Here is a 25,150-nt window from a genome sequence, read left to right as displayed (position 1 = left end):
CTTTCAGATGGTGGCAAATGAATTCTGGATCCACTCTTGGGGCCTCGTAAGCGTTCCAGGAAAATACATCAAGGTTTCTTTTAAGGAATTCTACTAGCTCCTCCCTCTCTGGTAGAGGCATCTGAGATCCGACTTGAAAGAACCTTTCGGGATTGTCTCCAATTACAACTTTTATTAAATCTTCACATCTCCGCCCTCGTCTGGATCTTCGGCGGGCAATACCCGACTTTTTAACTGCTATAAACCCATTTTGGCCTTGACCGAGGACTCCGTTTCGAGCTTATGCTGGATGGCAGCCACTAAGTACTGTCTGGCCGCGGATTGATCTCCTCGGATTTCACAAACTTGCCTTTCGGATGGATATTTAACTTTTTGATGCAAAGTAGAGGAAACAGCCCCTAGCGTATGGAGCCAAGGTCTGGCTACAATTGTCGTATAAGGGGAATACACATCTACAACAATGAAATCCACCTCCACTACCTCTGAACCAGTCTGTACGGGTAATCGTATTTGGCCCTTCGGGGTGACGATTCTTCCTTCAAAGCTAACTAGGGGAGAACTATATGGTATTAAGTCATCAGGTTTTAGATTCAGCCCCTTGTAGAGATCAGGGTACATTATCTCTACCGCGCAACCCTGATCCACCATTACCCTCTTCACATCATATCCTCCAATTCTAAGGGTGATTACTGAGGCGTCATCATGGGGTTGGATGGTTCCAATCTTGTCTTCGTCCTTGAAGCCTAAAATCGGTTGAGTATCCGGTCTAGCTCTCTTTGGATCTTGGCCAAAGTCCCCTACAGGTAACTGGGCTACCAACATAACCTTGGACAGCCAGGATCCTGTCCTCCCTGGTGCGGTGAAGATGACGTTGATAATTCCTAACGGAGGCTTTGAAAAGTCATCTCTCTGAGGCTCTGAGCTCATCTGACTTCCTCGGCCACTAGAGTAATGCAAAAGGTGTCTCAATTTACCTTTGCGGACCAGTTGGTCCAAATGATCCCACAGACTCCTGCAATCCTCTATGGTATGTCCATGATCTTGGTGGTATTGGCAATAGAGATTATGGTTACACCTTTCGGGGTTCCCCACCATCTTGTTCGGCCACTTGAAGAATGGTTCATTCTTAACCTTTTCCAAAACCTGGTGTACTGGCTCTTTGAATACAGTGTTAACTGCTTGAAGGTTTATTGATCCTGACTGCCGAGAGAAATCTCTCCATGGTTTGTTGCTATTGTAACGGTCCGACCTAAAATCCCTCCTCTCTTGGGAGATAACCTTATCCTTTCCTTTCCCTTACTGTTGATCTTCTTCAACTCTTTTATATTTTTCGATAGGGTCCATGAGCTGACGCATGTTAGTTACTAGTTTGCCAGTTAAGGACTTCCTCAAACCATGATCAGTGGGGAGGCCGAGCTTAAACGTGCTAAGGGCCATTCCATCAAAATTGCCCTCCATATCATTAAACATCTCCCAGTACCTATCTGAATATATTTTCAAGGTCTCACCCTCTTGCATGCTCAAGGATAGCAGTGAAGGTAGGGGCCTGGCTACTCTTCTACATGTGACAAAACGAGAACCAAATTCTTGAGTAAGCTCTCTGAAGGAGTCGATGGAGTCTACTTCTAGGCTGTCAAACCACCTCATTGCAACCGGTCCAAGACTGGAGGGGAAAACTTTACACATCAGAGCCTCATCTCTAGAATAGACAGCCATCCTCTGATTAAAGTGACTCACATGTTCCACAGGGTCCATTTTACCATTATAAATGGTGAAGGTCGGCTAGTTGAAATGCCGAGGAAGTCTCGCTCCTTCAATCCTATGTGTGAAGGGTGACCTAGAGATTTGATTCAAGGCTTTGCTCATAGCATCGTTTCCTACACCTCCACGTGATGGGCTTCGAGGTTGCCTCTTGCGACGGTGCTCCTTTTCATAGGAAAAGGATTCACTGATTGGTGTCCGAGATCTCTACTCGTAAGTGACATCTTACTCGTCACCCCAATCTTCATCAGAATGCGAAGAAATCTGTTTCCTCTTTGCATGGCGCAACTCCCTCTTTAGCCTCTCAATTTCTAGTTACATATTGTGGTTCTTCTCTACATGAGACACGTGACTTCCTCCATGTGGTTGGCTTCGCTCAGGGTGCGTAGTATGCACACTGCCTTCACGATCTTGTCTCTGCTTCCATTGAGAAAAGGGTCAACGTGTTGGGATGCCCTAGATTCTGCTGGTTGTTGCCCTGGTTCAACCATTATCAATTGTTGCTTCCACTTTCGCTCAAGCTCTTTCCACAGACGGCACCAATTGTAGGGTCAGTTTTAGTAGCCCAAGCCCAAAAGGTTTGGATTATGAGCCCAATGAACCCAGAACAATGAATTTGTAGAGAATGAGTGAAAGAGATAGGCTGATTATGAACTAAACAATAATTAACTATGATGTTAAAGAAGAAACTGATATAAAAAACACACTTCAAGGCTTTTCAATTTAATGTCCAAAAAGGAATATTACTGAATGAAAGGTGAATACCATTCTTAGAACTACCTTTTTTCTTCCTCTTTCAGAGGCTTTTTCTTTATATAGCATCCTCCCTCATCTTCTTTATCGTCCACTTGTTCTTCATCTAAATGTCCACTTGAGTATATGTCACGTCAGATCTCCTTTTTAGCTCTCTGTGAGTGGTAGCAGCTGGGATGACACTGTTCAAGGGACTTCTCCACATTAATACGGCCAGAAAAGCAGATGCAGTGCATTTAATGTAGTGGTGGCAGCTTTTTCTTTTAGATATTTCTCCATTCTTCTCATTTCTAGGCATGCCCAAAGCTTATCCAGATCACTGAAGTCGTTGGGAAGATCATTCAAACCCTCCAGATATTTGCTTGACCAAGAATCTTTACATCTTAGGAGAATGATCTCTTCGGACCGATGGTGCTCTCTTTGGACTGATCCCCTTCACTTCCAATTATCTTTCTTTCATGCGGACTCCTTCTCAACAGATTTTGCCTCTTCGGACACACAGTAACCTTCAAATAAGGCCTTAGGCCCAATACATAAGTTTGGGTTTTCACCCCCCATAATATATATATATATATATATTAATAGATAAAGTTTAGTGAAAGTTCAATCAAAATTTGAAATTATAATCTAATTTTGTGCTATGTGTCTAAATTTATGTGAGGACCACATTATAATTATTCACTTAAGTTATTTAATCTTTGTATCAAGTGAGTTAATGAGTGCAAAATACTAAGAATTTAATATTAATGAATTATAAAATTTAGAAAAAAAAAATAAAAAAGAACAATCACATATACTCAATAAAAATCACCACACAAAAAAGATCACTGCATGTTCTATCTTTTTAAAAATTAGAAAAAAAAATGTTCATAAGTAGTATTAAATTTAGGTAAGAATTTTAATATGTGACTAATTACATTTATTTTTTTAAAAAATAATTTGACTAATTATTAATATTTTTATGATAAAAATTATGTTTAATTTTAAATGCATATATACGTATGCATGTACTACATGCTATTTTTTTTAAAAAATAATTTGACTAATTGTTTATATTTTTATAATAAAAATTGTATTTAATTTTAAATGCATCCATGCATTTGCATGAGTTACATACTAGTAATTATAATACAAAAATATTATTATCAAATAATTTATTGCAAATTCAAATTCATTATGATTATCTTACTTTACTTTACTTAATATATATATATATATATATATAGGGATAAAGGCCCAAATTTGTATATTGGGCCTTGGGCCATATTTGAGAATAGAGGCATGTCTGAGGAGGGTAAATGATTAAGAAAGACCCCAAGCTTAAAGTCTCATAAAGAAGAAGCGGATGGAGAGCGGTCTGAGGAGCAGTTCCTCCTCGGACACGACAAATACAGTTCGAACCTATAGTCCAGCTAGGCGACCTATCAAAAGATTTACACCATAAAGATGAGCTTCATGTGTGTATAGGATTGACAAAAACACAGAAATATCTAAAGGAAAAGCTGCTACCATAGCATTAATTGCACTGCAGCTACTTTTCTGGCCGCATTTATGTGGAGAAGATCCCTGAACAGTGCATTTCCAGTTACCACAGTCTACAGAAAGCAGAAGAATATGTCTGATAGGACATGCACTCAAGTGAATGCTTAGATGATTAACAAGTGTAGGATCAAGATGATGGTAAAGGGACTATATAATGTAAAAGACCTATTATGAGAAGGGGATCGGAAAAATAGAGAGAGAAAGGACTAGAGCAATTTGAATTATACTTGTAAAACAGTGATATTGATTTATACAAAGAATGACCCCCTCGGATATTGAACTTATCCAGTCTTATATACCCAGTTCTTGCTTGATCATTTGTCAAAACCATACTAGTCGTTATTATCTTCATTAGAGCCGAGCTCTCTAACCTATTCTCTATAAATATATTGTCCTGGGCTCATTGGGCCACTGCCCACTTCTTTTCTGGGCTTAGGCCTTAAATTGTGACCCTACAATATCTATATATATATATAGATAGTATCTATATATATATATATATATATAAATAGATAAAGTTTAGTGAAAGTTCAATTAGAATTCGCAATTATAATCCAATTTTCTGCTATTTGTCTAAATTTATGTGGGGACCACATCATAATTATCCACTTAAATTAATATAATTTTTGTATCAAGTGAGTTAATGAGTGCAAAATACTAAGAATCTAATATTAATGAACTATAAAATTTAGAAAAAAAAAAAAAAAAAACAATCACATATACTCAATAAAAATCATTACACAACAAAGATCACCACATGTTCTATCTTTTTAAAAATTAGAAAAAAAAGGGATCATAAGTAGTAGGGACGGAGTTAGGATTTCGAGTGAAGGGGAGTGAGATACACTCAAACCCAAATGCTTACAAAATTTGTTATAGCCTAAACCGTCATATCGTAGCTCTAGATTAACCCAAAGACAACCATGTTTTTTTAATCCAAGCTACTTATAAAAAAAACATATGTGTGTGTGTGTGTGCGCGTGTGTGTTTTTATTTTTTATCCCAAGCTTCTTTGGAGAACTTCATCAAACACTGAAACTGCAATTATCCTATGCTAATACTTTAAGATAAATTTCATAATCATTTAGAACCCAAATAGAAACTCACAAATAGAATCAAAATTTAATGAAAATTTGAATAAAGAAAATGTAATTTTTGTATAAGTATGGAAGTATTGAACAAAAATAGAGAATGAAACATCAAAACCAAGCTTTATACATTTTATATTTTGCTTTTTCTCATTGGGCCGGGGGGGCCTTTGGCCCCCCTAGTCCAAGCATAGCTACGTCCCTGATAAGTAGGATTAAATTTAGGTAAGAATTTTAATATGTGACTAATTATGTTTACTTTAAAAAAAATAATTTGACTAATTATTTATATTTTTGTGATAAAAATTATGTTTAATTTTAATTATATATATACGTATACATGTGTTATATGCTATTTTTAAAAAAATAATTTGACTAATTATTTATATTTTTATAATAGAAATCATGTTTAATTTTAAATTAATCCATGCGTTTGCATGAGTTACATACTAATAATTATAATACATAAATATTATTATCAAATAATTTATTGCAAATTCAAATTCATTATGATTGTCTTACTTTACTTAATATATATAATATATATTTTCTTAAAGTATAAAAATATCATTTAATATACCTTCTTAATTTAACAAAGAAAAAGGCATCATTCAATGAAGAAATAGACAAAGGCGCACATGTGGCCAAGTAAAAATGTATGGCCTTTGTTGTTCTGCATCCTTTTTTTTTTTTTTTTTTTTTTTTTAAATTTTTTTTTTAACTTAAAAAAAGTAATGCAAAGGCCTATACCTCGCTAGTTCGCTCTCAAGTTGATGCCATTTATTGGAAAGTTTCTTGAAAGTGGGTTGGTTGGTACAAAGAAAAAGGCGCATATGGACCTCGAACACTATTTTGAGTATTTTCATTGGAACTGGCTCCACAGGGACTACGGCACACATGCGGCCAAAGTCCCACCAGAGCCTGCTATCATAAGAAAAACCTACCAACATGTCGCTGCCAGGTGGTTCTGTTTGTACTTATTTTTGCTGAATCGGTTCAGTTTGGACTTGAAGTTGCCAACTTATATGAATGTATATTCTACTTGTGAGTTTGTCAATGGTTATACTTGAGCTTAGTTTGATTAAGAATTAATCTTAAATTTAGATTTGAGTTTGACTTTTTTACTTAATAAACAAACATAATCAAGTTTTTATTCGAACCCAAGTTTATTATAAATGCTTTTGTTCATTGATAACCTAATAATAAGAGTTCAATTCTCATTACTAATTAGAAACAAAGAAAAAAAAATTGTAAAATTGTACATCTATTACTTTAAAAAACAAGAAATTATAATTTATCATTTTCATTTTGCCTTATTATAATTTAGTCCATATACTTTCAATTGTTACATTTGATCTCCTAAGTTTTTAAAAAATATATATATAAATGTAGGTTTCATTCAAAATTAACAAATATTGTATTTCATGGACAAATTATTATTCCCTTACAATTTGGCTTCATCACAATTTAATCCCCAAACTTTTCACTCTACATTCCCATGATTCCATCTCCTAAAATTTGGATTAAATTGTAATCCTAATTCTATTTGTTAAGAGATTAAATTATTAGGAAATTCAATCGCTAATCATTTTAAGAAAAATCTCTCATGCACTAGGCGCATGAGTCCTACCTCTCACAAAGGCAGCATATATTAATATGGGGCCCACTTGTATATGAGAGGCAGATCTCATGCACTTCTGACTCCAAAAACTAAATTAAAATGGATAAAAAAAAATACAAAAGATGTAAAGATGGGACCCATTGGATTTGCAAAGTGTGGTGCTCTTTTTGTGGAAAAAAAAACACAAAGAACCTCATATTTTCTATTGAGTCATTGACCATGAATAATGTAATGGGTAGTTTCCTTTCTCTTTCTCAGCCCGCCTCTTCTCTTGCCTCTTCATTTATTTATTTACCTACGGCTCTGCTTTCATTTCTCAGGCCCATTCCTTCTCGAAACTCCAAGCTTCTCTCTCCCTCTCTCTGATATTAACACAAACACATAGCGAGCAACAATGGAGTCCTCTGCAACCATGTCCTTGAAATCTCCTCCTCTTCCTTCTTCTTCTTCTTCTTCTTCTTCGTTCTTCTCCACCTCTTTTGCCCAAAACCCAAAACCCAAATCCCTCTCTTTCGCTCACAAGCCACGTGCTTTCAAGTGTATACAATCTCCGCCACCCGGTCCTGAGAAAAAGCCATTCACGTGCTCGGCGGTGACGTTCCCTCCGTCGCAGTCACAGACGGAAACCCACGTGTCCTCCAAGCTCAACCGCCTCATCTCCGAGTTCCAGTCTCTCCCAGAACCAATCGACCGTGTCAAGCGCTTGCTTCACTACGCGGCTCTGTCGCCGGAGCTGGATCCATCTGCCAAGGTCGACTCGAACCGAGTCATGGGCTGCACAGCCCAGGTTTGGCTCCAGGCCGAACTGGGCAGCGACGGAAAGATGAGGTTTTTCGCTGACAGCGATTCCGAAATCAGCCGAGGCTTCTGCTCTTGCCTCGTTTGGGTTCTCGACGGTGCGGCGCCGGAGGAGGTGATGAAGATCACCACAGAGGAACTGGTGGAAATGAATGTGGGAGTCGTTGGGAAAGAGAGGTCGAGGGTGAACACTTGGCACAATGTGTTGATCACTATGCAGAAGAAGACCAAGGCGCTGGTGGCGGAGCGTGAAGGGAAGACGCCGCCTTTCGAGCCGTTTCCGTCTCTTGTGGTGACTGCTGACGGAGTAGAAGCTAAGGGGAGTTATGCTGAGGCTCAGGTAAGTTATAATTCGTGTCCGGTTTTATTCGTTTTCGGGTTTTTTTTTTTTCTTTTTCTTTGATGATATTAGTCTGAATTGTGTGTTTATAGTTTTGAAATGAATTGAATTGTGATGGAAATTAAGTGGGCAACTTGGTTTTTGATGGTAACAATGAGTTGAGCTATAAGGCACTTGGCATGTTAGAACTTGTTATGCATACAAGAATAATAACAACCCTTTCTTTGTTCCAAGATGCTCAGCTGACTAATCAGGGTCGCTCTCATAATGATTTTAGGAATCTCAAAACCCATATAACATTTTTTTTTTTAGTGCTGGATCGTAAGTTAATTTATATAAGTAAATAATGTGATCGAGACTTTTTCCTTTGTTTTGTTTTCAATTAATTTGCGAGAAAGCGATCAAATTGCTCTTGGTTTTTCAAATTAGAACATGATATTCATACAACAACAATAACAACCAAACTTAGTTCTAAGATGCTCAGCTGACTAATCAGGGTCACTCTCATAATGATTTTAGGAATCTTAAAACCCATATAACATTTTTTTTTTTTTAATGCTGGATTGTAATTTGTAAGTTAATTTATATTATATTATTCATAAGAAAACAGTGTGATCAAGACTTACCTTTGTCTTCTTTTTAATTAGTTCACGAGAAAGCGATCAAATTGCTCTTGGTTTTTCAAATTAGAACTTGGTATTCACAAGGGTTGTTCTCTTAATGATTGTAGAAATATTAAACAAATATAACTTTTTTAAAAAAAAATTCTGGATTGTTTATATTATTCATAAGAAAAACAGTGTGATTGAGACTTTTTCCTTTGTCTTTATTTCAATTGTTCATGAGAAAGTGATCAAATTGCTGGTATTCCAATACCTCTAATAGTTATGATTTGTGTTTGGTTTTATTCGTTTTCGGGTTTCTCTTAATGATATAAATAAACTAATCAAATTGGCCACATATTGATAATAGAAATCTTAAAACCCATATAACATTTTTTTTAATGCTGGATTGTAGTTTACTTATATTACATTATTAGTAAGACAACAATGCAATAGGGATTCTTTTTTCTTTGTCTTCACTCCAATTAGGTCATGAGAAAGTGATCAAATTGTTGGCATTCCAATGCCTCTAACAGTTATGATTTGTGTTTGGTTTTATTCGTTTTTGGATTTCTATTAATGATATAAATAAACTAATCAAATTGGCCACATATTGATGATAGAAATCTTTTTTTTTTTTTTACTGAAAAGGTAGAGATAATAGAAATCTTAAAACCCATATAACCTTTTTTTTTTAATGCTGGATTGGAGTTTACTTATATTACATTATTAGTAAGACAACAATGCAATAGGGATTCTTTTTTCTTTGTCTTCATTTCAATTAGGTCATGAGAAAGTGATCAAATTGCTGGCATTCTAAACACTAGTACCTTTAGTGCATGAATAAATATCTTCATTTGCGTTTTCTAATGCTGTTCTTTCCTTAAGAGGACAGATTAGAATCCTAATCTCTAATAGATATTTGTTTAATTGCTTTGCTTTCTATATTGTAATCAGTGTTCTGGGAGGATTAAATTTCTAACTTCCATTGTAGTTTAATTGCAGGCGAGATATTTGTTCCCTGATGAGTCAAAGGTTGAAGAACTTGTTAGTGTGCTAAAGGAGAAGAAGATTGGTGTTGTTGCACATTTTTATATGGATCCTCAGGTCCAAGGCATCTTGACTGCTGCTCAGAAACAGTGGCCGCACATTCACATTTCTGATTCGCTGGTAATGGCTGATTCGGCTGTGAAGATGGCGAAAGCTGGATGCAAATACATTACAGTTTTGGGTGTAGATTTTATGTCAGAAAATGTGCGTGCAATCCTTGATCAGGCTGGCTTTGGAGATGTATGTTCTTTCCCTCATTTATTCTTATTTTGCAGTTTGTGTTTTATAGACTGAATGTAGGTGTAACCACATTCAAGCGAAAGGCCTCTGGTTCCATTGATTGATCAGCCTGATACTCATATACTAGAATCTGGGATCAGACACTTTAGGGGTTTTAGGGTGTGCTTGCATACAGGCAAGCCTAGGATTTGAAGGAAAAAATGAAGTTATTGGCTGTGCTGCTATATTAATGTTTGACTTAATGGTGCCTAATTTATTAGCAATTTTGCCAATTTTCTGTGTATAATTTCTTGTTCTAGACCTCATGCGCTATAAATCAGTGGCTTTAATATATCTGTTTGATGGTGGAATGTTCTACTGCTAGAATGCAGGTTCTTCATTTTAAGCTAATTCCTCTCAACTTTGGTGCTTTGATTAAACGTAGCGTGTCCTGGTGTTTGTTCCACAAAGTAGTGAAAAATTCATGATTGTTGCTGCTTTTGTGGTATTTATGTACAGGTTGGTGTGTACAGGATGTCGAGTGAACGTATTGGCTGTTCCTTGGCAGATGCTGCAGCTACCCCTTCTTATATGAATTATCTTGAGGCAGCTTCTAAGTCTCCTCCTTCGTTGCATGTCATTTACATCAATACTTCACTAGAGACAAAAGCATATACTCATGAGCTTGTGCCAACAATCACATGTACTTCTTCAAATGTTGTGCAAACCATTCTGCAGGTGAGTTTCTTTTCATCCACTACCTGAATTTCTAATATTTATATTAAGTGAATAAACCTGCAAGTCACATATTTTTCTGCAGGCTTTTTCTCAAGTGCCAGATCTAAACATATGGTATGGGCCCGATTCCTATATGGGTGCAAATATTAAAGAGTTGTTCCAGCAGATGACTAAGATGACTGACGAAGAAATAGCCGAGATACATCCAGCTCACAATAGAGACTCTATTAGGTCATTGCTACCTCACCTGCACTTTTATCAGGTAGGATTTTTTTTTTTTTGGGGGGTGGGAGGGGAGGTGGGGCGATGAGAGTTGGAATTGAGTTTACTGCATTTAAGGGCCTGGATTTTGCCTTTCTTCTCAACTGCAGGAATTACGTCCTCCCCCTTTTTGCGCTCTTCAAACTGGAGTATGAATTGTTTCATGATGGATCATACATGTAGGGGAGTTTATTAAAATAATGGGTTAGGCATAGATATGTTGGTGGAAAGGATAGAAGAGTGTATACAGGAGTGCTTTGTCCCATGGCTACTTATGGAGTATTTGTTTGTTTCAATAAGTTTCTTGGAGTTCATGTGTTTGATCCTTCACCCTGCCTTTTAATGGACGCTTATGCAGTTAAGCATTTTTCACCTGGTTCACCTAATTATACTTGAAAACATAGCTAGTGAACACCATTTTATCCCTTATTCCTTATTTTATCCTGTATTTGCAGATATAGGCCATAGGATTGCTTTTTTGTTTTATTTGCTGATTATATAATGTTCTTGTATCAGGATGGAACATGCATTGTACATCACCTTTTTGGACATGAGGTTGTTGAGAAGATAAATGAAATGTATTGTGATGCATTCCTTACTGCTCATCTTGAGGTCCCTGGAGAAATGTTTTCATTGGCAATGGAAGCAAAGAGAAGAGGAATGGGAGTCATTGGTTCCACCCAAAACATATTAGATTTTATAAATCAGAGGGTTCAAGAGGTATTAGATAGAAATGTCAATGACCATCTCCAATTTGTGTTGGGAACAGAATCGGGAATGGTGACTGCAATTGTTGCAGCAGTTCGCAGGTTGTTAGCTTCTGGAAAGTCATCTTCTGGAGGAGCAAAAATTAAAGTTGAAATAGTGTTCCCAGTTTCATCAGACTCAATGACAATAACATCACCAAATTCATCTGTTACAATGGGTGACATTATCCTACCTGTTATACCTGGAGTAGCTAGTGGAGAGGGATGTTCTATCCATGGAGGCTGTGCATCTTGTCCATATATGAAGGTGAGCTTGTTCTTTACTCTTGGTAGTGTTTACCTACATAGATTTCACTGTTTCTCTTATTGGAGTAGACTATCTGCTGCATGTCTCAATGTGCATGCAAGCATGTGTGTTGATTGCAGCCGTGTATTTGGACGCATACATGCCTCAATCTACGCTCCAGCCCAATCATGCACATAGTTCCACCAATTTACATTATCTTAAAAAGACTCCAAGAACGATTGGTTTGTGCCTAAAAAAATACACACACAAAAAAAAAACCATTACGAAGAGCTTGAGAGATTCCTTGAAAGCTTCCAGAAATTGGATTCAGAAATGAGCAAGTCCCAAATTTGTTTTGACCTATTTGTTTCTTGAGGGGAAACATATATATTTACCTTGAAGGGAATGAGGTTAAGATGTTGTCTGAATCCCCCTATGCAGATTATGTGATTTTCGGAAGTCTACCATTTAGTTCTTTTCAATGCCATAAAAGACAGGAAAATAGTTTCAACCTCAAAATCTATTATGTCTAGGCTGAGCTCTATTTTTTTTTTTCTCCTCTTTTCAAATTGATGCTTGATGTTGGGCTTCTCATCTTTGTATTTACTCTCATTTGCCAGATGAATACCCTTAGTTCACTCCTCAAAGTTTGCCACCAAATGCCTGATGAGAAAAATATTATTGCGGCATATGAGGCCGAGAGATTTAAATTGCAAACCCCTAATGGAAAATCAGTTGCAGATGTTGGGTGCGAGCCAATTTTGCACATGAGACACTTTCAGGTACATATTGGTGAATTCTTTGATGTGTATATTAATGTACCACTGCATTTTGGATTGTTATATTCATTTTCTTTGCTATCTCTCTTGTAGTCTACAAAACAATTGCCAGAGAAGCTTGTCCAGCAGATTTACCATCCATATAGCAGTGGGAAGTCAATGTCATCAAGTTGAGGCGCAATAATAAATGCTGCTGCCTTTTACAGATGAGCTGTGAATGCCAATCAGTTTTGAATCTGACCTCGACTTTTGCTTCGAGCAAAATTTTCACTGCCATAATTTTTATGTAATTTTTGCTATTAGAAAGCTCTCAATTTTTATTGTTTACAGCATAGATTAGTGTATTAGTTTTATAGAAAGAATGAAATTACAATTTTAATAATTTTTTTATTCAAACTGTATAGCTGTTGGTATACGTGACATCATTTATCTGCTTATTTTCTGGGCAATGCCAAACAATTTCAAGCCTTCCATGTTCTGAAAAAGCTCTGAGATTAGCATCTCAATTGTGTTTTTCCCATTTACCTCAAAAACCAATAAACATGTGTGAGAGCTGGCACGCTTGTGTCACTTACTACGAGGGAAACAAGTGTCCCTTCGTTCCATCCCAAACGAATGGACTAGAAGAAGAAAGGTCATTGGACACTGAGACGGTGAGATTTATTGCGTTGAGTTGAGCACTTGACTGTTTTGCTTAGTGCATCTACAGCCGAAAATCTCATCACATCTTATTTTAACATCGCAAAAAATTATTTTATCAATTATAACATATCATTTTTCAATACACTCAACATTTTAATTTTTTTTTCTAGTTTATTTAAATATTTTTTTTTTTTTTTTTTTTACTATTTCTCTCTCTTTTTTCCTTTTCGTCTCTCTCCCTCAACCTCTGGCACAAGAATAGATAAGGAAAAAAAAAAAACAACAAGGTCTCTCTAGGTCTAAAACAAAACCACCACCGTAAAACCACTGTCACTCACATCCCAGCAAACCTACCATGCCACTAGCTAGCAACCACCACCACAACCACAATAGCCACCACCACGCCACCGCCATGCCAACCACCTAAACCCATTAAAAAAACCACCAAACCCACCACCAACAACAACCACCGCAAGAAATAGCCACCACAAAAACCACCGAGAGAGAGAGAGAGAGAGAGAGAGAGAGAGAAAAAAAAACACACACACACACACACACACACACACAAAGCCGAACCCAGAAACCCACGGCAAAACCATAAACCCCACGATAAAACCACCACATCAGCCACCTGTTGATCTAAACAAACCCAATTAGCACCCATAGCACGCAATGGAGAGATTGGCTCCGTCGCAAAGGCTTTGCATGCCACTAAGAGATTGGCTCATGTCGCTCTAAGCACCGGCGATCTGCACAAACTCAACGTGTGAGCTCCGATCTGACATGAGCTTCAATCTGGCTTGGTGATTTGGTGAGAAAGAGAGAAGCTTGACAATGGAGAGAGAGAAAGGGAATGAGAGAGAGAAGGAAGAGAGAGAAATGAAAGAGAAAAAATGAGAGAGGAGAGAGAAATTGCCAGGTTAAAATGTGGAGAGAGTATTAAAAAAAAAAAAAATCTCATTCAGCTACAGTACCATTTTACATTTGAGATGGTACTGTAGTTATATGTCAAAAAAAATTTGGCCTTTACCCATTTGGCCTTCCTATTGCTGAGCAGTTTTTAGGCCTGAATGATAAATGTACCTTACATTTTGCATATAACAGGCCCACTGCTGATGCTCTTAACGGCTTGGGAAAAATCTTACATGAGATTCCTGTCCCAATTTAGGGGCCGCGCCATGACCTGAAAAAAAAAAATTTATATATAATAATCTAAAATTTTATATTTATCTACCTTTAAAAATTTTTTTGGGAACATCCTGGATTTTTTTATGCCAATAAAATTAAATTTTGGTCCATAATTTGAGAAAATTAACAATATATTAAGGTTTTTTAAGCAAAAAGAACCACATGCTTTTTTATTCTTTTAAACTTATACTATAGTTTTACTTTTAGTTTTTGCTTTACCTGACACACTGTCATTGTACGACTACTTTTTCTCAAAAATATTATAATATATATTATATAACTAATTGGTCAAAGTCATGTAAATTTAGTTTTTTTCATTGTACAACTACTTTTCCTTTTTCTTTTTCCGATAATTTTGATTAGAAAAAAAATAGTAGCTTTAGTTAATTAAGTGAATAAATTTAAAAAGTTACTTAATTTTTATATAACATCAGTTAATTCATTATATATATATAAAATAAACTTTTTATTTTTTTTTATTATAATTAAACATGTGATTGTCCATTCTAAGGAAATTTGATTAAATTTACATGAAAGTGTCACTCAATATTATGTTTTTACATTTTGTTATCATATTATTAGTAATAAACTTATTATATTTTTATTTATATAATTTCAATTTTATTAATTATATTATTTATGATGTCACCAGTTTCAACCATGGGTCCAACCAAAAAACCAGTAACTAGTCCCTTTTTTCTGTTCTTTCATCGTACTGGTTTATAAAACTATGAAAAAAAACCCAAAAAAAAAAAAAAAATTTTTTTGAACGAAAATTTGGAAAAAAAAAAAATAATAAAACCACTGACAAGGCCCAAACCAAATGCCAATAGAAAAGCCTAGTACAAGATCAATCTCATCTCATACTAAGACTATCACTACTCCAACACCAATATGATTACGTTTTCAATTCAACAAACATTTTTTTTAAAAAGATCCTCATTGTCTCAGTACATCACAGATTCACAAGTCATTAAACAATTTAAACTAAAATTAAATCAAAAGTAAAGGCTAAAAGAAAATAAGAAACTCACTTACTCTCTCCAGCCATCACCGTCTATCCCTATTCAGCAACACTAAAAACAATCACAATTGAACTCCACAAGCTTATGTTGTGAAACTTTATGCATTTGCGTGTTTTTTTTTTTTTGGTTATTGTGGTGTTGTTGTTGTCAATATATAAAATTTTATTTTTATTAGATTGTGTAATTTATGCTTCTTGAGAAATACCTTGAAAAAAATTCCTGAAACTGCTAGTGCCTCAATTACATTTGGGTCTCATGTCTCATGAGACCGACATAAGAGAGTTTTACAAGGCACTATATGATCTTAATAGTTGAGTTTTGAGAGTTAAAAAATAATTTTTAGAAAAACAACATTTAATCTCAACTACGAATAAATAAATAAAAACTAAAAAAAAAAAAAAAAAAGGTGAAAAGGGAAAAAATTTTGTGATGGGAATGAGAGCAATTGGGTGTTTTTTTTTTCTTTTTTCTTTTTACAATTGTCTAATATAGCATATTGTGATTAATTACTTGTCACTTACATATGAATTTATAAAAAATAAAAATAAAAATAAAAAAAAAGTCTAGAATCACCAACTATTATACAAGTTTTGTGATGCATTAGATTACAATACTTGCTGGTCACTTACATATGAATTTATAAAAAAAGAAAAAAAGTCTAGTATCGCTAACCATGGTCACTTACATATGAATTTATAAAAAAAGAAAAAAAGTCTAGTATCGCTAACCATTATACAAGTTTTTTGATGCATTAGAGTATGAGTGATGTAAAATTTTTTTTTTTTAAATTATAAAATAATTTATGATAGTAAATTAACCCCTTTTTTCCTTTCCCATACAAAATTTATCGCATCAAAATTATGCACCCCGATGCAATTTGCACTTTGCCTACCAACATGATTGATGGAACAGCTCTTCCCTTTCTGCTCCTTCATGCTGATTGATTGGTTTGGCTACCAAACAAAACATAACAAAACAAGTAGCCGACAACCAAAAAAGCACCCAAATTGCGCCACGTCTCATGCCATCATCTCGTGTCGGTGAGATTAAAATATATAATATATACATATAATTATTTAAATAATAAATATTAATAAATACAAATTTGAATTAGAGTCGAGTTTTTTTTTTTTGTTTTTGTTTAGAGAAGAAGAGTAGGGTTTATAGAAAAAAAAAAAATACTTAATATAATTAAAATATATTTAGAGAGATCAAATCAAATTTAGTATTGGGATGCTTTATATATAAAAAATTACTTATTTAAAATACGTTTGGATAGTTCAAACCAGGGTGTGCTTCAATCAAATTTTTTTTAATATTGAACAGCCTGATCCAAAAAGATGACACTGGAATTTAAGTTTTCTATAATTATAAAAATAAATAAATAAGTACTCTACAAGTACTAAGTAATGTCACTCACAATAAATCCTTTTTAAATGTTTATGATAATATTAACCAAAAAAAAAATCAAATGCTTGACTAAATTAGTAGCTAGCTACTAGATTCAACTATATTGAATCTTCTTTTTAGGGATGATAGTTTCAACCTATGACATTTATTTTTGAAAACTATCAAAATCGATCAAAGGACTATTTCAAAGATTTTTTTTTATCAACTGATTAATATACTAATTAACAAAAGATTTAACCAATCGAGCAAACTGAAACAATCACACCAAATTCTAAATTATAAATTAGAAAGAAAAAGAAAAAGTTGAGAATGGCAATCCAGTGATTTAGCGTAGGAAGAAAGAGCATTTGAGACATTATCCTAACCACAGCAACCAACTCCTTACTCCTCCACACGCACACGCACACGCACATACACGCGGCTACCTTAAATCAAATCAATCAATGAAAACCAATGCCCACCGAATCGTGTTCCTGTTGGAACTTTTACCTCTCCCACCAAAAATTACCTCTCCCACCAAAACGCCGTTATCGTCGTCGACGACGACTCTCAATTCTGACACGTATAATAAATCCTTAAAACCAACTCTCAACTCTCGTATCTTTCATAAGTACAACAACAATCGCACAACACCACTTATTGCTACCTTTTTAGATCGTAAAAAAACAGTACGTCTCTCTACAATTCTCTCTCTCTCTCTCTCTCTCTCTCTCTCTTTTCTCTATGCCTTGCTTTTTTTTTTTACTCAAATTGTTCTTTTGCTATATTTTTTTCTCTTCTGGGTTTTGGTTTTCCAATCAATAAGCACCATGAAAATTTCGTTTTCAAAGTTTGGTTTTTTATCTGCTAAAAGTTGTAGCTTTGTTACTTAGAACTCAATTTGCGAATGCCCATCTGCCTTTATGCATATAATGATAGTTTAATCTTTCTGCTTAGTGTTTCTTTGGTTGGATTATGGGGTTGGGAATGTATGTCTGCTATGTTGGATCAGATCCATTGTTTGTTATCACACACGCACATAAGACTTTATTGATTCGGAGAAGTTTGTGTGATCTGGGTTGCGGAGAAAATTAAATTCTGACTCTGGTTTTGTGTGAAAATATGTAGGAGATTTGTGAGACCAATGTTTTCATGACAATTTTGTAAAATTTAATTAGCATGATTTAGATTGTTGGCTTGATTTTTATAAACTTTTAGCCACTTGATTCACTTGTACAAAAACTTTCCTAAAATAGACCCCTGACAAATGCTCTAAGAGCATCTGTTAACCAGATCCTTTATTTTATTAGTCCCGCCTTTTTTGTTTCTTTTTCATATGTATTTATTAGTTTTGTTATAGATTTTGAGTTGGGTTTCTATGAGTTCTAATTATCAAGTTGTCCGATTTCCCACTTATCTCTACTGCAATGTGTAAACTGTTAATATTCAAATCTCATTTGGAGTAGAGAATGAGGTAGTTTAGGTGAATTGCCTAGCTTTATACTTGGTGAAGTTCCTTCTCTTTATCTGGGTTTTTGTTCTTAGTAACCTAGTTGATGATACAGAGAAAGGTTCACTTCTTCAGTGATATATGAGCAATGACATCATTTTCTAAATAGCGCCATTCTAACAAAGCTCTTGCTATTTGCTAAACTTGGATAGATTGGTAATCCTATCATGTATCAACCACCCTCCCCCTCTCAAATTACAGACAAGTGCTCTATTTGAAGCCGCCAAGAACGGCTCAAGCACTAAACTCCATTATAAAATCCCCTTCAACTTGGAACTCATTTTTGCATCAGAATTATTAGTATAGAAGTAAATTCTTTGTTGTGTCTATTTGGTGGGATTGGTGAGGAGGAGGTGGATCAATAGGAACCCCAAGCCCCCCTGCAGGTTCTTTTTGATCCTTTACTAATACACAAAATGAATTTGGCTAACAGAAATTCATTCACTTTGTTTGATAGGTGTTAAGTGCTTGCTGCACCATGGGTTCTACAAATGAATCAGCAAGTGCACAAGAGAAGCAACCTCTTTTTTCTTTTGGGATTATCTCTGACGTTCAGTATGCTGATATTCCTGATGGTCGCTCATTTATTGGGGTTCCTCGTTATTATCGACATAGCATTCTCGTGTTACAAAGGGCAGTCCAAAATTGGAACCATCACAAGAAGCTGAAATTCGTGATCAATTTGGGGGACATTGTTGATGGGTTTTGTCCCAAAGACCAATCTTTAAATGCTGTGAAGAAAGTTGTTAATGAATTTGATAAATTCAATGGCCCTGTCTATCACTTGATTGGCAATCACTGCCTCTACAATCTTCCTCGCAAACAGTTACTTCCATTATTGAAGATTCCAGGTGTTGATGATCATGCCTATTTTGATTTTTCACCAACTCCAGAGTACAGATTTGTTGTACTGGATGGCTACGATGTCAGTGCCATTGGCTGGCCTCAAGATCATCCAAAAACATTGGAAGCATTAAATTTTCTTCGTGAAAAGAACCCAAATTCCGAGAAGAACAGCCCATCAGGACTAGAGGGCCTCGAGAGGAGGTTCCTTATGTTCAATGGAGCAGTTGGGAAAGAACAATTAGAATGGTTAGATGGTGTACTTCAGGAAGCATCAAACTTAAAACAGAAAGTAGTGATCTGTTGCCATCTACCTCTAGATCCCGGTACATCATCCCCGGAAGCACTTCTTTGGAATTATGATCAAGTAATGGATGTGATACACACCTACAATTGTGTAAAGATTTGCCTAGCTGGACATGATCACAAAGGTGGGTACTCAATTGACTCCCATGGAATACACCACAGAACCCTTGAAGCTGCCCTAGAATGCCCCTCAGGCAGGGATGCATTTGGTTATGTGGATGTCTATGATGACAGGTTATCACTTGTTGGTACCGATAGAATGCACAGCACTGACATGTGTTTCAAGCTGCAAGCAAATTGCTGAAAATAATGATTTCAAGGAACAAGGAACCCTGTTACTCATTTGTTAAAAATGATGGTAGAATGTACATACATATTACATAATCGCCAGAACAATATATGATGAAGCATTGAAAGGGTTCCAAAATTTAACTGAGTTTCCTTGCAATATTTGGGAGAGTCAGCAAAATTCTTTGTGCTCTAGTTCTTTCTTCTGGTGAAGCGGCCAGGATGCAACATGCAAAAATATCTACATCTCATTACCATGCTACCCTGCATTTGCTTTCCGTTAGATCTTCTTCAATTCTAAGATCCTTTGTATTCGTATGCAATACTGTGTGTTATTGTCACTTACAAGCACCTCTGAAACACAAGCCATGCGTGTTTGATGTTCCTCTTGAGAAATGCTAAAATGAAATTCTTTTGGGGGTATCATGCGACTTGTGACGCAGGCAAGGTCAAGTACTCAAAAAGTGTTTGGTGTGTGTTTTAGAGCAAGTAATTTCAGAGCTTTTTTTGGGTTGAATTATTATTATATTTAGATAGGATAGAATAGAATGGCGAAAAAGACTAAATGTGCCCGACTCAATTATATTCAACCCCAAAAAATTTGGTGGTTGTTAGATATGACAGGATTTGAATTTATGGTATCAATTTCATAATAATTGTTTTTTATCTCAAGGTAGACATTATTGATTTTTTTGTAGACAAATTGTGATCCCTAATCTCTTATTTTGAGGAGTACAAGAGACTTTTATCAATAATTATAGTACCATATATAATATGCCACTTTAGAGCTTTTTAGCCGAAGGTCTCTATGATTTGCTTGCAGTAACAGAAAGATGCTTTAATCAATTGCGTAATTGACTTCCTCTTTCGTGCTATTACAATTTTCAAGCGATAGAATGGAGTACTTTAATGCTATTATTAACATGTTGTGTGGGAGAGATGATTGTAAACCATCTAAAATTAGACTACTAATTCATTATTCATAAGTCATGACTCATGACATAACATCCATAGTCAAAATACCCCCACCAAACCTTCATAATTTACATGACGGTAACTTGAAGGCACCCAAATTCCCTTTGCACTTGTCATTTGGGATCAATCAAAGTAAGTTTAGTCAAGAGTCTAATCCTGCACCTATTTATTTTATAGTTAAAAAAAAAAATACAACTAGCATGAGAAGGATGCGATGTGTAATAGATTATGAAAAGCTGACAGAGATAAAATGAAGCATAATTAACAAGTGATGGATGAGGTAGCAGTTTTTCATTAAAAATATGAAGAGTGGAGCACACGTTACTACGTCCCTAATATTTAAAAAAGAAGAGTTAATTTCTAGTAATAACATAGTGGACAAGTGTTGAAAAAAATTCAAGAATGATACTTCATATAATAGAAATAACAGTAAGTCTCAATATAGATACTCACATTTCTAGCAAGGGACACCTCAGACTGATCATTCTTGTTGTCTACTTTAGTTTAGTTAGGGTACCATGTGATCTTGTCTTGGCCTTAATATAATGTAACTAGTTTTATCCGTTATAGTTAATTTATCAATTGTCTCGATACTTAATAGATAGTACCATTACTTATTTCCATTTAAATTTTAGCATTGGTATTAGTAGTCAGTGCTTTGACCATGTTTGCAATCATGTCTATATCAGTAAAAGTAAAAAAAGCATTTGTCTTTCATTGTTTTGACAAACAAATATAGACCTAACTTACTAGGGTTGTAAGAGCACTTGCAGCAGTGTAGGTAAAAAGTTATAGTGCTATATTTTACCTACACTTTCATTAAAATGGTGCTGCAGCAGTGGAGCAAAAGCTAAAATTTTTAGCTGATTCGCTACAGTGCACATCTATTTATAGATGTGCACTGTAGCTTGGAGCTAAAAAAAAAAATTAATTTTTTATTCAGCCACATTAAAATATTGGCCGTTCTCTCTCTCTCTCTCTCTCTGTCAACTCTCACCTCTCTCAACTCTCAGCTCTCTCAACTCTCTCTCAACTTCATCTCACTGCTGCCAGCCACCTCCATGCCGCCGATCCACGCCGCAGAACCTCGCCGTTGATCCACGCTGCAGAACCTCGCCGTTGATCCACGCCGCAGAACCTCGCCGTTGATCCACACCGCAGACCCCGGCCTCGACTCTCTCAGCTCTCTCTCTCAACTTCATCTCACTGCTGCCAGCCCACCTCCATGCCGTCGATCCACGCCGCAGAACTCGTCGCCGATCCACGCCGTAAACCTCGCCGTTAATCCACACCGCAGACCCCGGCCTCGATCCACCCCGCCAACCCATTTCACGCCTTACTTGGTTTTTTTTTTTTTTTCCTCCGCTGTGGGCTGTGGGCTGCGGTTTGGTGGTGGTTGTGGTTGTGTGGGTGTTGCCGCCGATCAACCGTGATTGTTGATGCCGATCGGAGTGCTTGGAGATTTGGTTTTTTTTTTTTTTTTTTTTTTTTTTTTTTTTTTTTGTGCCTGCTGTGAACTGGTGGTGGTGGTGGTGGTGGTGGTTGTGGGTGTGGATGTGGCTGATAGTGGTTGGTGGTTGGTGCTGTAATTTTTTTTAAGTAAGATATATTATTTTATTGTAGTGTTTATATTATTTTATTGTGATATGTATATTATTTTATTGTGTTGAAAGCTAAAATAGATGCACTGCTGTAGCGTGTGTGTAGGTAAAATAGATAAAGTGACTTTTTGTGTAGCTAAATAGCTAAAATTTTACAACCACTGCTGTGAATGCTCTAAACAATCTAAAAATCAAGCCAAGTATTAAATGCAAAATATTTTTTCTTTTCATTGTTTTTTAAATTATATTTCAAAAAGGAGTTGATTTCAAACTAATTAACAAATTTGATCACTTGTTTAACCTTAATTTATCTTCTTATTTAAACAAGTTTGAATTTGTTTACGAACTACTCAATAACTTCTTTTTTCATACATAATGTAATGGTCAGCTTAAATTTGAGCTTGAACTTATTATCTCGTTTGTTAAATTTATGAATAGAAACAAAAAAATTTCTTGAATAAACTTCAGACTATTCAAACTTATCTCATTTGTTAAATTTAAGAATAGAAACAATTTTAAAAATAAATAAATAAATAAAGTTCAAACTATTCAAGGTTATCTTGTTTATCAAATTTATGAACAGAAACAAAATCTTTTTTCCGAATAATACCCAAAATATTCAAGCTTATCTCGTTTGCTAAATTTACGAATAGAAACAAACTTTTTTTTTAATAAAGTCCAAACTATTCATAAACCCTTGTGTTCATTTATAGCTAGACAACTGTAACCTACCCATCCAATTCAAGCATTTAAAAAAAAAAAAAATGAGCATCCCATAAAAAATAAAAATATCTCATTCCAAATATTTCAATAGAAAATAACTATATTTCACGTAAAACTAAATAAGAAAAATAATTTTATTTCATACAAAGTTAAATAAGGGAAGTTAAATTATAATTTTTTAACTCATTTTAAGGTTACTTAAAAAAAAAAAAAAAAAAAAAAGAAAGATAGTTTTCTGAAAGATATTTATTAAAAAATATTCATTTTTCAGAAAATGGTCGAAATACAATATCAAATATCAAGTACTATTTTAGTTATATCAACCCCAAATAAGCCCTACGGCCACTATCCCAATCTCACCCTCATTGTCATAGTCCCTTGCCTAGAAAGTCCATGACATTTCTTCAAGACCTCAACATTAAACATGGACAGTGGTGGACAGTGAAAAATACAACTTCTATAATATTTATCCCCAAAAAGAAAAAAAAAATACAACACTAATAATGGAGCCTTAATATATATCACATATATATAGGAAAGCCAAAACACCATGAAAATTATTATTATTATTTAACATAATTTGACACAAGCAAATATTTGATATTTTGCTTCTTCTTTTTCACTTCCGCTGAGACTGTTTTGCCCTTCTCTTCTCAACTACAAAGAACCCAATCAGGGACACAACCGAGAAAGCACTGAAGCAAGCCGAGGCAATATCTAGGGACACGTGGCGGCCACTGATTGCTTGGACTTGAAACAAGTCAGTGGTTTTGTGTGAGTCGGTTGTTTGACCATAGGCAACCTCAACGTTGTCAGAGTTGTAAGCGTAGGCGCGTACAAAGTACGTGGCCGTGGGCACGTCACGCTCTACGGTTCCTTCGTAGCTCTGAACCGCCTTGTTTGACCCATCGTACGGTCGAGAAACGATCAGGAACTGACATGTCTTGTCTTTTGCTAGGTTGTCAACTGTTTTCCTCCACGCGCGGTCTACTTGGCTTATGGGCGCGTAGCATAGCTTGAGTTTTATGGTCTTGTAGGCAGAGTCAATCCCAGCTGGCAAACTCTGGTTTAGACCCCATGTTACAGTAATTTTATCTTCACCAGCTTTTAGAACTGCAAAATTTTGATCAAGAAAACTTAATTCAATATCTCCAATAAGATAGATCTTGTTTTTCCAAATACATAGATAGTGGATTTTATTGAGTTTGATAATTTTCTAGGAAAACCTTTTCTTTCATGAGCTAGAATTGTAAAGATTGTAGATTTGGCTGTTTTGAATAGTTTTGAAGGAAAATCTTCATGTGGGTATCTAGAGTTTCAACCAAAAGTGCAAATTTAAGATGCATAAATTCTTGAGAAGTTGGAAATGAACAAAAACAGAAACAAAATTCATGTGAGAAGAGTGGTATTAATACCTTGTCCTTGTTTGGGTGAAGCAGTGACTACAAGGGTACTTGGTAGAGAAGAAAAAAGAACAATTCCATAACAGGTTACTGCCAGGCAAGAGAAGAGAAGAAGTGAAGCTAAGAGAATTCCACGTGCTGCCATTTTCGACTTTTCTGCTCCAAGTTGTTGCCAGAAATCAGAGGCAAAAGATATGATGTAATCTTAATGATTCTGATGCTAAGTGGTACTTTGGGTACTGTTATATATAAGGCCCAAAAGAGCTATAGAAAACAAAACTGGGTTTCAATTTTTTAAATATAAACTGAACGAGTCAAAGGCCCAAACTAAATTGCTGGCAGTTAAGAGGACAAGTATGTGAAAGATCTTTAAGAGGAAAATGGCTCTTAAGTATGTTGAAGGGGTGGGGTTGTGAGCATGTGTTTGACATAATAAGAGGGATTTGTCATGGATCCATTTCCGTTTTAGTTTATGCATTGACTTTGTTTTCAATTGGGTAGAAGATTATGATTCTTGAGAAGATTTTCAATGAATTTTCCCAGTTCCATTCTTCTTTGTTTCTATGATACGGAGTGGCGGAGTGCTTTTCTTTTGTCCCCTAGTGTCATAGGACAGATTTTTAACCTCAAATTTTCTGACTATGATGGCACTAACTAATGCCCACTTAGTTTCATCCATTAACCCATCACACTACAAAGAAACCATCCTACT

The 25,150-nt window shown here is 35.4% G+C and overlaps 5 protein-coding genes across 5 annotated transcripts; 2 read left to right on the top strand and 3 right to left on the bottom strand.

Moving 5' to 3' along the window:
- Positions 1-237: 237 nt before the first annotated feature.
- Positions 238-1,095, bottom strand: LOC136064838 (uncharacterized). Its single transcript, XM_065767146.1, has one exon. The coding sequence runs from the start codon at positions 1,093-1,095 to the stop codon at positions 238-240; it is 858 nt and encodes a 285-aa protein (XP_065623218.1).
- Positions 1,096-1,296: 201 nt separating this feature from the next.
- On the bottom strand, positions 1,297-1,755 carry LOC136064824 (uncharacterized). The gene has a single exon (XM_065767112.1). It carries the CDS (start codon positions 1,753-1,755, stop codon positions 1,297-1,299), a length of 459 nt encoding a protein of 152 aa, XP_065623184.1.
- A 5,242-nt stretch (positions 1,756-6,997) lies between these two features.
- Positions 6,998-13,030, top strand: LOC112033542 (quinolinate synthase, chloroplastic). The gene is made up of 7 exons (XM_024066317.2): positions 6,998-7,903; positions 9,511-9,795; positions 10,294-10,512; positions 10,595-10,774; positions 11,290-11,787; positions 12,387-12,548; positions 12,639-13,030. The coding sequence occupies exons 1-7, from the start codon at positions 7,160-7,162 to the stop codon at positions 12,717-12,719; spliced, it is 2,169 nt and encodes a 722-aa protein (XP_023922085.1). The 5' UTR covers positions 6,998-7,159; the 3' UTR covers positions 12,720-13,030.
- A 4,190-nt stretch (positions 13,031-17,220) lies between these two features.
- On the top strand, positions 17,221-20,408 carry LOC112033540 (manganese-dependent ADP-ribose/CDP-alcohol diphosphatase). Its single transcript, XM_024066313.2, has 2 exons — positions 17,221-17,478; positions 18,757-20,408. The coding sequence occupies exons 1-2, from the start codon at positions 17,254-17,256 to the stop codon at positions 19,750-19,752; spliced, it is 1,221 nt and encodes a 406-aa protein (XP_023922081.1). The 5' UTR covers positions 17,221-17,253; the 3' UTR covers positions 19,753-20,408.
- A 3,005-nt stretch (positions 20,409-23,413) lies between these two features.
- On the bottom strand, positions 23,414-24,711 carry LOC112033528 (high-affinity nitrate transporter 3.2). Its single transcript, XM_024066303.2, has 2 exons — positions 24,451-24,711; positions 23,414-24,148 (listed from the first exon to the last, which is right to left on the bottom strand). The coding sequence occupies exons 1-2, from the start codon at positions 24,581-24,583 to the stop codon at positions 23,655-23,657; spliced, it is 627 nt and encodes a 208-aa protein (XP_023922071.1). The 5' UTR covers positions 24,584-24,711; the 3' UTR covers positions 23,414-23,654.
- Positions 24,712-25,150: the final 439 nt, after the last annotated feature.

This window comes from Quercus suber, unplaced genomic scaffold, assembly GCF_002906115.3.
Source record: "Quercus suber isolate HL8 unplaced genomic scaffold, Cork oak 2.0 scaffold_2, whole genome shotgun sequence".
Taxonomy (NCBI): domain Eukaryota; kingdom Viridiplantae; phylum Streptophyta; class Magnoliopsida; order Fagales; family Fagaceae; genus Quercus; species Quercus suber.
Note: the sequence above shows the minus strand (reverse complement) of the source record. Positions and strands in the feature narration are given on the sequence as shown.